The sequence below is a fragment of the Quercus robur genome, chromosome 8, assembly GCF_932294415.1.
Source record: "Quercus robur chromosome 8, dhQueRobu3.1, whole genome shotgun sequence".
Taxonomy (NCBI): Eukaryota; Viridiplantae; Streptophyta; class Magnoliopsida; order Fagales; family Fagaceae; genus Quercus; species Quercus robur.
Window position 1 is genome coordinate 52,585,728 of NC_065541.1, and position 13,016 is coordinate 52,598,743.

Genomic DNA, 13,016 nt, shown 5'->3' on the forward strand with positions numbered 1-13,016 from the left:
GTTAGATTTTATGAGTGTGGAGAAAGAGAGTATAGAGAGAACACAGGATTTTCGTGATTTGTCCTACAGATTAGGTTACAGAGAGAAAACCATGATAGTTGCATCTTTACTATAATTTCAATTCACTCAATTACAATGAACCCTTAGTAGGGTTTATATAGGGAGAGAAAGTTAGGGTTAGGCATACATGAGCTTACAATAGAATTGGACCTCTTGGGCCTACACACTCTCCTCAAACTCAAGGTGGAGGCTCAGAACCTTAAGGTTGGAATGTAACTTACTTTATAAAGAAGCCTTGAAGACACTTGAAGATGACCATAAAGATGACTATAAATAGACCGTGCGAATTGCTGATGATGACAACGAACAATGAGGATAAAAGACTGCTAGAAGAAGGCCTAAAGAATGCTACATTAATGAACCAATGAGGAGTTGCTAGCATGAGGATGGTTACACTAAAGGCTTGAGGACCTTTGGCAAACAAGACGTTGTGATAAAGCATGTGAATGAGATGATGTCGTAGATGTTGAACCCAAAGAGAGAAGGGTCAATGATTTGGGTGGCTCAATTAACCCCAAACTTAGAATTTACATGAAAGAAGAAGTGTCAACTTTGGTCTAACAGTCAAAAATAAACTGGTGGGCTGAATAGGACAATGGTTGGTGTTGCTTAAAGGCCCAATGCACTTGAATAAGCCCAAAGGGCCAATGATTTCAATGAAGAGCACAATGGGCCAATACGTCAGAGGCTACTAGCAAGATGCGTGAAGATAATTGAGACCCATGACCGAAAAAATAAAATCAGGTACAAAAGAAAGATGCATGAACGCATTGAATATAGCCAAATTCAACAAAACTGTCGAGGTTGTCCATATGCTGTCCATGCAGGATGATCCTGTATAGTGGCAAGAAGCGATGGCAAGAGAAATCCTTGACTACAATCCACGAGCCCATATTGCAGTAAAATTCGTAAAATCACTTGGAAAGTCACTCGGCCAATGTCCACAACAAGATTACCTTAACCAAAAGTTGAAGACCAAATTTCACTAGCCACTTACATATCCAACAATGCCACATGGAGCAATCTACAAGATTGATTCTTGTAGTAAATAATGTGGCAGGAAGTTGTGCAAACACCATCACTTTATCACGTACTGTCAAAGTCAAAAAGACTTCCGAGAAGCTCATGAAGAATAAGGCTTTTAAGTTTTAAACTTTAAGAAATACCATTAATCTACCCAACGTTGTAGGAGAGAGGATGCTTCAAAATGACTATTAAAAAGTAGCATGAGAGACTGTGATTGCCTTCGATAACAACTTATCCCTACCCAGAGCTTCAAGCTCAAGTGCGGGACCTATCTTCTTACTTTCTCAAAATTACTTGGCAGCAAAAACAAAAGGCCTGACTCAGCATCTTTTACGTGTTTTAGTTCAGATGAACATCACTTCTTTTTGGCATCTTTGTTTTATAATTTGTTCAAATTTCCGAACATGGCCGGTTCCTAATTGGTGTGGCATATCAAATCAGACAGGTCCGAATTCCTTTCATTGTAGGAGAAAAGAGCACGGTGTACTATGGTCAATGAACCAGAGCAATTTAGCGACCAGGAGGTTCTATCAGACCACTGAGAGACAGTGCCCAACATTAGTTTGATTGGCAAAGCTGAAGGCTTTCAAATCCTTACACCAACCCAAATCCACCCGACTAGGCCTTGTACTGGCTTGCGATATTTGTACTAGCAGAAAGTAGGATGGTATATTTGAAACTCATTCTCCTAACCACGTAGTGTTGTTAGGAATGCATATAGCATCATTTCATAAAATCACCCGCCAAGCCAAAAAAACAAATGATGTTTTGTAACAATATCTCCTAAATAGAACAAAGAAGTTATACACATTTAAGTTATGTTACTGCATACAAAAATCAAGCTAATGGGGTTCTCAGTATTGTGAGGGGTTTCATTCCTGTTTCCATCCTTTTCCCTTCTATTTCTCTAAAGCTTGTAAATATGATTTCAGGAAAAAAAAAAAAAACCCAGATACAATGTTTGGCTGCAGACTTTGAGATGTACGATGCAGGAACACCCTCTAACAGTCACATAAGGAGAGGACCCTTATTTCTCATGAACAAGAGGACTGTAAACAGGGAACCACATATTGCTTCGGACATATTCCACTGTCATCTCCTGTTCAAAAAATAATAATAAACCAAAATAAATCTACAGATTCAAGAAAAACTAATAATGACAGCATCACCCTTGGTGTCTCCCTAAAAAAAAATACCTCAATATTTTTATTGATTTCAGAGCTGAAATTTTTATGCAGACAAGATATTAATATATAGAGTCTTTTCTTTATATTTTAATTATGTTAAGGTTACTTCAAAGATTATTGTGACAATGTTATATTGATTATCTTCTTAAAAAGTTGAACATGTATATATCATTCAATTGCTGCTTTAACAAAATGTGCAGTTTCCAGTAGGACAGTAAGTTGCAAATGCACTTACTTTGGACATGTTCTTGAGCTCTTTAGGCCCTACATCACAGTGTCCTTCTGCCAGCTCTTCTGCAACGGCTGCACGCAGAACAGCAGCTCCAACCTCTGCCGTGATATTTCGAATGCTGCATGATGAAAAATAGCAGTGGTTAAAGGTCATTCCATCACTGCATACATATGCTGTAAACTATTATTCCCATTAATTTGGATTTTTTATGGATATTTTCCTAGTGATGTTGAGTGCTCAGATCCTGGCTGTTATATATACACATAGTTACATACACCAAAAATTAGCTATATGCAGTTAGAAATAATAAAATAGTACCTTAACACATCTATGAAAAATTGAACATTAATTCTCCTTTAGGGTTTTTTTTCCCTGATAGGTAATTCTTTTGGTTGTTAAAAGAATATCGGGAGAAAAAAACAAGAAAAGATGGCAAATGAAACACGTTTAATACCAGAAAGAGACAAGGATAATACCTATTGATAGATGGATACAAGATTCCATTTTGAATGTCTTCATCGGTCATGTAAGAAGCGAGGCTGTACATTTATCATCACGTTAGCAAAATTTATGGCAAACAAACAGAACTTCACACCACATTTTATCAGAAGAGGAAAAAAAAATTTAATTAAAAAAAAAAAAAAAAAGGGTGCAAAATTTCAATTTAATTTATGAAGCTAGTTAATTGATGAATGTGATGTATTGAAATGCAAATTTTCAACCTAATACATGGAGCTAGTCAATTAATGAATGTGATATATTGTGTTATTTTTTGATAGGTAGATAGTGGGGGAGGAGGGAGGTGGGGTTCGAATGACATACATGGAACACCACAAAGGATGTCATTATCTCTAGGCTATCACTGAACCCCATGATGTATCATGTTAATTTACTAACATGTGATATAGAAAATGCAACTGTACATTGCATTTCTGTTTGTATCATAAGAAGCACAAGAACTTTTTCTCCTAGGAATATAAAACATTACAAACCACCCTAGACTGGCATAAATTCTTACCATATGCCATGCCAAAACTAAGAAGATGGAAAGTATAACAAGGATGGAACAAGAAAAAAAAGCCAAATGTGGCAAGAATGTACAATATATATCTCGTACATTGAATTCCATGCTTGATAAGAGTTATATTGATATAGTCAATTCATCAAATTCATACAACTAACAAAACTATTAATAAGCTGAACTGGACTTGACTACAAGAGACTTTCTTGAAACTCTGAAAATAGGTGAAGAGAATTTGTCAAGATATTTTCAACAATCTCTACCACAATTTTGGAACATGCAATCTCATTGTGAACAACCATGAGGCAAACATAACATATAATATAATTAAAAAGATGACAATACACAATAATTGGCAAGGAATGCAGAACTAACACCTAAAAGATTTGCTAATAAAATTACAAATGAATACATAGATCTCTTGACTAAAAGCACAGACCCAACCAAATATTTAAATTCAAAAATGTACACAAATTCCAAGCAATATAGTTCTCTGCAATAAGATCAGAACTGCAAACTAAGATCAATCATAAGCACTTAGAGGCTATAGAAATTGAATAATTAAGGCCTTCTTCAATGTAAATTCTGGTTCTCCAGTGTAAAATGTAAGAAATTTTAGGTTTGAGCAACGAAGACATTTCATACCATTCAGCAGCTGCTTGCAACATTCCATCTGTTATAAACCGGGCACCTGAGAGAAGAGTTCCCAAACCAATCCTGAATTACGGGAAACAAAACCTTTAGATCAATTGGATATATAAGCATGGTTATTAAGAAAAAATTGGCCAAGGAAAGAAACTAACCCAGGAAACAGGTACATGTTATTCGCTTGATTTACATGGCCTACTTTTCCATTCCCTGTGAACAAGTTTGTGATTTTTGAAGGTCATAATATTCAAACAAATCAGAGAGAGAGAGAGAGAGAGAGAGAGAGAGAGCAGAATTATATACCATACTTTAGTTTGCAATGACTCCAATATAAATAGTTGGAACACATTGCCTCAACTGTATGGTGCGAAAAACCTTGCAAACAAGATAAACATCAATAAGAAGGGGAGATACCTAGATCAACATTTTCAAAAGGGCTGCCACTTGCAAAGACTATATTTTCTCCAGCATGCCTAAAAGCATCAGCAGCAGTGCATTCAGCTGTCAAGGAATATGCAAAGAGAACATATAAGTGAAACTCAGTTGCCATGAGGAAAATGTAATTGCATGATGAAAGTCATAGAAGCAAACCATTCATGGTGGGATTTGACATAGCAAAAATGGCAGGTTTACTTGAATCAGATTCTCGCATTGCCTTAAGCACCTAGTTGAGTTGTAAAAAAAAAAATGAAAGATTAGGGTTAGGAGAGTAGAAAGGAGAAGATAAGAATGGAGAGAGAAGATTTTTAGGGCTCAATCAATCAGTCCACTAACAGAGCCAGAATTTTTTTAAAGGGGAGGGGGGGGTTAGTAAAATTTTATATATTTTTATAAAAATTTTAAAGAGGAAAAATTTTAAAAGCAACGCCCCCCTCCCTCCACTAGTGAATCAGTCTCTCCTTACCTTAGCACATATTTACCAGTAAGACACTGAATTACAGTTTTAAAAATTATAAAAATAATTTATAAAAAAAAAAAAAGGCAATAACCTAGATACGAAATGAAAATGACATTCTCTAAACAACAACTAAAGGAAGGCGATGAATTTCACAAATGTTAATTTCATCAAACAAAACCAATCAATTGTTGGCTAATTAACAAGTAGATTGAATTATCAAAGCTCAACGCCTTAGAAACCTAAAACAACTTTGATTAACAGGGAGAAAAAAAAAAAAAAAAAAAAAAAAAAAAAAAAAAAAAAAAAAAAAAAAAAAAAAAACTTTTTTTTTGGGGATTGTGGGGGGGGGGGGGGGGGTTGAGGGGTGGGGAGAGGTGTTAAGACCACTAGTGTAGAAAATTTAATAGAATATATTTCTGTGGTAGACAAATGAATAAATCTGATACTTATTTCCTCAAAATGCATAGTTAATGCACCAAGAATGAATGATATGAGGCACTCCATACACCATCCTGTATTGTTTGCTAATACTATACAGTACAGAACACGGGCTGTAAGAACAACAAACATTTCTAACTCAACTTAGTCACCTTCATTAGTTCAATTTGGTCCTCTACTTGACCAGAAATGATTAAATGAAATAAAGGTTTTTACCTCCTCATTGAAGACACCACCAACTCCAGACAAACCAAGAAGCACATGGGGCTTGACCTTTTTAACCTGAAAAGCATAAACCTCTCAGCATTTACAGTTATAGTTTGAAAGAGTATGTACGACTTTAGAAGAAAATATAATTATGCTAAAGCAAAGTGTGGTTCAACTCTCTTGTATCAAGATCCCTCAACTAATAGCATACATAATCAACACTTTTACACAGAGAAGCCTAAGCAGTTCTGTAAGATTTACCACTTCAACTAGGCCAGCTCCCTCCCTAAGTCCCTCAATCTCTCTAGGGTCTTTAGCAAATGGTGCTGCTGAAGGATCAAGTTCCTTCCTCTCTTTTGTGACGAGGCCCTGCATACAAGCATTTTGTTTTCAAACATAAAAGAAAAATTCCAATAGATGACCTCATGACACATCTAGGTCAAGCAGTATATGGCCATCATTCGTAGCCATGACTTTCTTTCTACTTCCTTCTCTTTATTTTGAGGGAACATTTAGGGAAAAAATTATATATGATTCAGAATTAATTCAGGAAGAAATACTATAATATCATTATTAGTTTTTACATGAATTTGTAGGTAATATAATTGACCATGTGCCCCCAATAGCATATTTTAATCAGCGAAGTCATGGCTATGAAATATTACAAGCAAGATGCATAGATTGTTGTAAAAAGTATAGAACTATACATCTTTATCAAGTAGGAAAAACTGTTTTTTTACTGCTGCTTCGCCGTTTCCTGACATTCTAGAAACAGCTTGTGCAGCCATGTTAAGAACACCTAGCCCTGCACTGAAAGCCAGAAGAAAAAAAGGGAAAAAATATATATAGAATTATGAGGCAGGATGAAGTGAGAACAAGCACATGTATATAATACAATGATAATTTTAAGCCAAATATAGAGCTCATTAAAGGTAGTTATGCAAAGTACCTCCCAGCTCCAACCACAACTATCTTTTGGTGCACAAAATCAGACAATGGTTGACCTTGGGCTCTCACAGATCCTAAAAGTCCTGCAAGTGCAACACCAGCAGTCCCCTATAGAACATCAAGTCAGCACAAATATTGTAATAAATAAGGTACCCTTAATATTCCCAGAGTACTCTAAATTACATTACATGCTCCTTTAAATCCATGTAGATAACAGGACACCACCAACTACTCACCTGTATGTCATCATTAAACATGCAAAACCTTTTACGATACCGTTGCAGAGTTTCAAAAGCCCACTTCATTTGAAAGTCCTCAAACTGATAAATTAGAACAACCATCAAGTCAAAACTGGTAGAAACTAAACATTTATTGAAATTTATAATTCTAAAAGATACAAAACCTGTACAATAGCCTTGGGCCAACGTGTGAAAACAGCTTCCATGAATTCATCAACAATTGAAAGATACTCTTCTCCTTCCAACCTAGGTTGTCTAAGTCCTAAATCTGTCAAACTAAAATCATGTGAAATGATGTCCACATGATATTTACTAGAATGAATTCGTTCACAAGCATTTTACATATTGCGAAGATGAGAAGATGATCGATGGCATAGCAAGGCAGGAACTAACTAAGCAACATACAACTGGTTCTGATGACTCAATTCTAAGTAGTCAAGTCATGAATTTTAGTAAGGCAAAGAAAAAAGTTAATATATATATTGTTACTCACAAAGAGGATCTTCAAGTAGCTTTTGATTATTAGTACCAACGTCAAGCATAACCGGGAGTATCTGCCAGAGATGAACATAGATTGAATAAACAAGTAATAGCACACTTACCAATTTTACAAAAAGGTGTAAAAGGCATCCACATGCCTAGCTTGCATATGTATACACACACACACACACTCAGAGAGAGATAGTAGAGCATACTCTCTGTGGGTTGATACCAGCAGCAGCAACATACATATCAAGTTTTCCAATAGGAATTCCAATTCCCTGAACTCCAAGGTCACCTAAGCCAAGGATACGACTGCCATCTGTCAGGACTATCATGTCTACCTGCAACACAAAAGGGAATATGAACACACAATATCACAAGCACATTTGTAAATCTAATCATAAGCTGAAACCAAAAAGGGCTATCGCATGCCCATAACTAATTTTGTTCTAACTCGTCCTTTTGGATATCCAGGTTCATTTTTAGAATTTGTTGATGCTCTGAATTCCAGAATCACATTTAAAGTTTATTTTATCCTGTATTTTCTTTTTGGTGGGGTGGGGGTTTCTTGTGGTGCCTTTTGCATACTCCTATGTAATTGGGTTGCACACCCTTTGGTCCTTCTAGATATAAAAATAAAATAAAATAACCTAAACCACAAGCTGCAAAGTGCGAAGTGTAGGATGTAATCATTTTCTATACTTACGCTCCACTTGTTTGGATGTAAATTGCTTTCAAATGTAAAACATTTTACATTTGAAAACATTTTCAGTCAATATTTTCAGGTGTTTAGTGTGACATAAAATTTTTCAAGCACAAACCACTAAAACCAATGCCTCCCAACCACCAGATGGGGGGAAGAGCCAATGTGTTTTTGTAAAATGTTTTACCAAGTTTTTTTGGTAACACATTTTACAATATCTTACAAAGGATTTTACGGTCAACTAAAAATGTTTTAAATTTGACCAACATTTTACAACAAAACAAACACCGTAAAATGCTGCAAATATTTTCCATAAAAAATTTTATCACGAAACAAACGTAGTATAATAAATAAATAAAATAAATTTTTTTTTTTTTAAACCTCCTAGTCATGACCGAAAAACTACAACACTCTGTTTAAAGCTTATATTTTAGATTCTAGTTAACATTACACTAGTGAAAATCTTTGTAGCAAAAGATACCGCAACAAATTATCCAGCCATAAATCTACCACTGGAAAAGTTTGTAGTGAGAGATGAAACAAGAAATTTACATACCATAAATTTTGAAAAGTGATGTCAAAGGCATGGAAGCTTTTATGAAAATAGAAAGGTACAGATTTATAGTAAGATATATAGTCTAGCAGCTCTATATTTATAAATAAAATTCCACAGCCAACAAATATAAACCAAATCTGACCACTCAGACACCCAAATTTTGCAATATATATAACATTAAAAGAAAATGAAGTGTCAAATTTATATGTTATCTGAGGAAAATCAGGTTACAAAGCATTATATTGATGAGGCATTAAAGTTGATAACAACCAGCTCCAAAAATTGGCATCGTATCATATGATTCTTATGCTAAAGTTATTTATTATAGCTTGCAGTGAACGAGATCTAAAATAAACAATGAGAATATTTCAATAATTTCTTTCAAAAACTAAATCAAATAGCAAGCCTTAGCATCAAGCAGAAAAGAAAAAATTCTTTGAACAACTTAAGTTAGATCTACCTAAGCATAATTGAGACAGCTAGATTATGATTCCTTTTCTCTTCAAATTTTTTATTTTAACTATTACTAGGGTATCCTGATCTGTTACAAATCCCAGATTCAGATTCTTCGTCTTCTTTTTTTTTCTATGGAATTCATCTGTAGTGAGGTATCTAGATACAAATTTAGCATCCTAACCCAATATTTGAAACTTAACTATCAATGTACATTACGTTATTAGTTTATACAGCTTTGACAAATTGCAGCCTAAGAATTTAGGTTGAAAAAGATGATTAACTTTCAATACCCGCAAGAAAAGGGGGGGGGGGGGGGGGGGTTGACTTGATGTTATTATCTAACAAGATTCAATTAATACCTCATGAGCTGGCCAATTATAGATCATGGACATCATCTCCCCCTTATCTTTCGCACTGAAATACATTCCACGTGGGCGTCTAAATAACCCTGAGTAATTCTGACATACTAATCCTACTGTTGGAGTATATATTACTGGAGCGAAATTTTTGATGTTATCAATAAGGACCTGAAAATAAAAGCAATATAAGCATGTTAAATTCCAGTAGGATCAATAAATGTTTTAAGTTCTATTAGCTGGAAACCTGTAATCATACTTACTCGGTAATATAAAGTCTCATTCCTGTCATGAAGTCTATTCAAGATCCTCCATTTTGCCAAGGAAACAATGCCATCTGATTGGCCCCGAGTATTTTTCTCTAAAGACCGATATGACTCCACTAACAGTTCAAAAATCAGAAAGGTATCAGAAAGGTCCATAAAACAACTCCTTATAGATTTATTTTAGTTACAGTTGAGTGAGGAGGTAGAACTCAAACTTACTGAAACGAGCATATTGCTGCTCAAATGATATCACGCGAGGTGGGAGGAGGCCACGAAGCCCTAGACGATCCCTTTCAGTTAAAGGGAATCCAGTATCCTGCTCTTGGAAACCACAAATAGAGATTGAGTCCACATTCCACCAATACTTACTCATCATTGACAAAAGATTCAAAAAAATTTCTTTAACATAGAGCAGTTGTAAACTTTATTGTTTAATTTCAAAATGCATAAAAAGTAACAGTACTGCTAGCAATACTTCAAAATAATTTACATATTTTACTCCGTTTGCACAACCTAATGAAATATATATATATATATAACAAATTTATTCTGAGCACATGGCAAACACAAAGCAAACAAACCATGTAAATTCCCACAGCATATTTACCTCTTTCATAAACATTTATCACTCAAGCAGCTCTCATGCATTCTTCCAAAAGAATCCAAATGCTGACTCTAGAAGCATTAAATTTATCATAAGCCCATCTCAACTATCAAGTCAAACTCTCAAAGTTATAAAAAGCTTACTCTAGGAAGCCTTTTAATATCTTGTCCTGTCAGAGTATCCCCTAGCGTGGGTGAAAGCCATTAATTTTTTTTTTTTTTTTTTAATAAATAAATTTAAGTATCCATTCCCTCTATATCAACTAATTCCACTTTAAGCAATTTATGTGCAGATTTGCACATCAACTGCTATTGCCATCTAGTAATTCGATAGTTACAACAATGGGGGGAGGCGGAACTTGATCCCTGAACATCTCCATTGGAAACACCAAGAGATGACACTATGACAGGCTCTTAGCATCTAACACTTCTCTAGTGCATCAAGAAATTTCAACTACAATTTCTGCATCTTCTCAATTTGTGCAAAATCTTTAATACCCACCAAAAAAAAAAAAAACTACAACAGGCTCTCATCTACAATCAAATATTGACATTTCAGCAATTAACCATACAATCAAAATGAAATACAAAAACCTAATGACATTCAACCTTCAACATGAGTACTACCCACTTCGCAAGTTGCTAAAAACACACACCCCAAAAATAGAAAACCCATATTAGTCCAAGTAAAAATCAACTCTCTTTTTTTTCTTTTTTTTTTTCAAAGGCAAGGCTTAAAATATCACTTTTTTAAAGTATTTCTCTTGCTTTGCTTAAAAAAAATTCCAACTTTCACGTTCAATAAGCAATGTACAAGCTCGTTTTATAAAAATTTAAATAAATAAATCACCACAATCTCACAATAATTCATCCAAAGAAAAAACAGCGAAGCTTAAAAATCGTAACATTTAAGCAAAAATAAAATAAAATTGAAAAAATCAAAAAAAAAAAATGACCTTGTTAAACCAGGGATCGTGGAGAATATCAGCACCACGCTTGTGAACGATACAAGGACCAGGAATCGCCGTCGAGAAGCGCCTCGATCGGCTCAGATTCGACGCGGCGAATCGCGCAATATTCCACATTCTATGCACTAAAAACCAAAATCAAAAAGAAACTGATAGGAGAAAAAAAAAAAAAAAAAAAATCAGGAGCACAGTGTCTACTTTAGTATAGTCCACCTATGCTCCTTTGTTTTTTTCTCAGTGTTTCTCGGCTATATTTTACCGAGAAAATTTTACGCTGTCTGCTAGGTCACAAAAAAAGAAGTTGGTATTGACTAACTGACTCTGAGATCACGCTCTATTTAAAGGAATACGAATACGATTTTTTTTTAATTTTTTTTATAAAAAAAAATTTTACGAGTTTTCGCCTACGGTCGTGCTCGTGTTTGAGAAGAGAGAGGCAGTTGAAGTTGAAGTTGTAGGAGATGTTGAATTTTATATCTGCCCGTGAATTTCGGGCAAGGAAAGAATGTGCGAAAGTAAGAAGCTGAATGGTTGAAATGAGATGGACTGTGGCTGCCCGAAGAATGGACGGGTAGGTAGGGGTATAAATGCGAATATAAAGTGCTTTTTTAGAGGCTAATAATGCAAACAAAAAAATAAAAAAGGGTTAATAAATATGGACCGACGAAAAGAGGGGGGCAGTATTTTGATTGGAGGCTTTTTGGGAATTAAAAAATATATATGTATAAGTAAGCACGTGGACAGCGGACTGGTTCGTATAGGACAGTAGTGAGGTAATGATCTGCTATTTTTTGGACCGGTGGAACGTGTGTTTTTTTTTTTTTACTAGTATTAGATTTTGCCACGTGATTTTTTTTTTTTTTTGTTTTATTTGGGGGGGGGGGGGGGGGGGGGGGACTACGTGGTACATGTGTGGTTTGTCAATGCCGCATGAGGTAAGATAAAGAGGGTCATGTAGCATACACCTCCAAGCAATATTGAATGTGAAAGGCCCAAGTCACTCACTCTTTATTACTAGTTTTAATAATAATAATAATAATAATAAAATAAAATCCTTATCAAAAAATAATATTAAATAAGTAAAACAAAATCAAAAGGTAGATCAGTAGATGTCACGTTATAATTAGTGTGTGTATATATAAAAAGATGGGTTCAAGTTACACCTGGTGTAACTTCATAAAAGTTACATCTTTTTTAGACCATTGATTTGTATTAGATCTAAGAGTGAAAAAACAATCATGGTCATGTCATTATTATTCCCTAGAAATTAGTAATTAAGTCATTAATTCTTCTTATTAAAAATAGAAAAATAAAAAACAGCATTAACTTTCTGCTCTCCATCATCATCTTCAACTTCTCTCCCTCTCTCACATGGTCTTGTGTTCTATCTTCTATGTACTTTCACCCTCAACAATGGAAATTAAGGGCGAGTTCAAGAAACAAGTGAAATTTTTATTATTATTTTATATCTGGGAGTGTTTGATTTCTTCGTTCATTTGCTACCACTTGTGAAGTTGTTCTTTCATGGGGCCATGCTTTTCGTGTTGCACCACCAGTGACAAAGTGTTTGATTGCTTTGTTCATTTATTTATTATATTATATCTTGTATCTGAAATTTGTGAAGTCCCTTTGTTCGTGGCTAGACTTTTTTTTTTTTTTTGACTGAAAGAGGTAGATGGCTAGACTTAGTTATGAGACAACTGAAAGCATAATCAAAAGGG

General features: G+C 34.7%; 1 protein-coding gene across 1 annotated transcript; it reads right to left on the reverse strand.

Moving 5' to 3' along the window:
* Nucleotides 1-1,847: 1,847 nt before the first annotated feature.
* On the reverse strand, nt 1,848-11,714 carry LOC126696976 (NAD-dependent malic enzyme 59 kDa isoform, mitochondrial). Its single transcript, XM_050393759.1, has 19 exons — nt 11,284-11,714; nt 9,944-10,040; nt 9,722-9,840; nt 9,462-9,629; nt 7,600-7,728; nt 7,398-7,458; nt 7,069-7,172; nt 6,902-6,985; nt 6,667-6,773; nt 6,425-6,527; nt 5,979-6,086; nt 5,727-5,792; nt 4,766-4,838; nt 4,589-4,675; nt 4,330-4,384; nt 4,172-4,243; nt 2,982-3,044; nt 2,509-2,623; nt 1,848-2,185 (listed from the first exon to the last, which is right to left on the reverse strand). Exons 1-19 carry the CDS (start codon nt 11,410-11,412, stop codon nt 2,114-2,116), a joined length of 1,812 nt encoding a protein of 603 aa, XP_050249716.1. The 5' UTR covers nt 11,413-11,714; the 3' UTR covers nt 1,848-2,113.
* Between the last annotated feature and the right edge of the window lie 1,302 nt (nt 11,715-13,016).

What these genes read in the sequence shown, in the direction of transcription:
- LOC126696976 (XM_050393759.1), bottom strand. Translation starts at nt 11,412, where the DNA reads ATGTGGAATATTGCGCGATTCGCCGCGTCGAATCTGAGCCGATCGAGG. An exon ending in GTGGTGTCTTCAATGAGGAG is followed by an intron (nt 4,839 to 5,726) that starts GTAAAAACCTTT and finishes CAACTCAACTAG; the next exon opens with GTGCTTAAGGCAATGCGAGA. An exon ending in TTGCAAGCAGCTGCTGAATG is followed by an intron (nt 3,045 to 4,171) that starts GTATGAAATGTC and finishes ATAAATGTACAG; the next exon opens with CCTCGCTTCTTACATGACCG.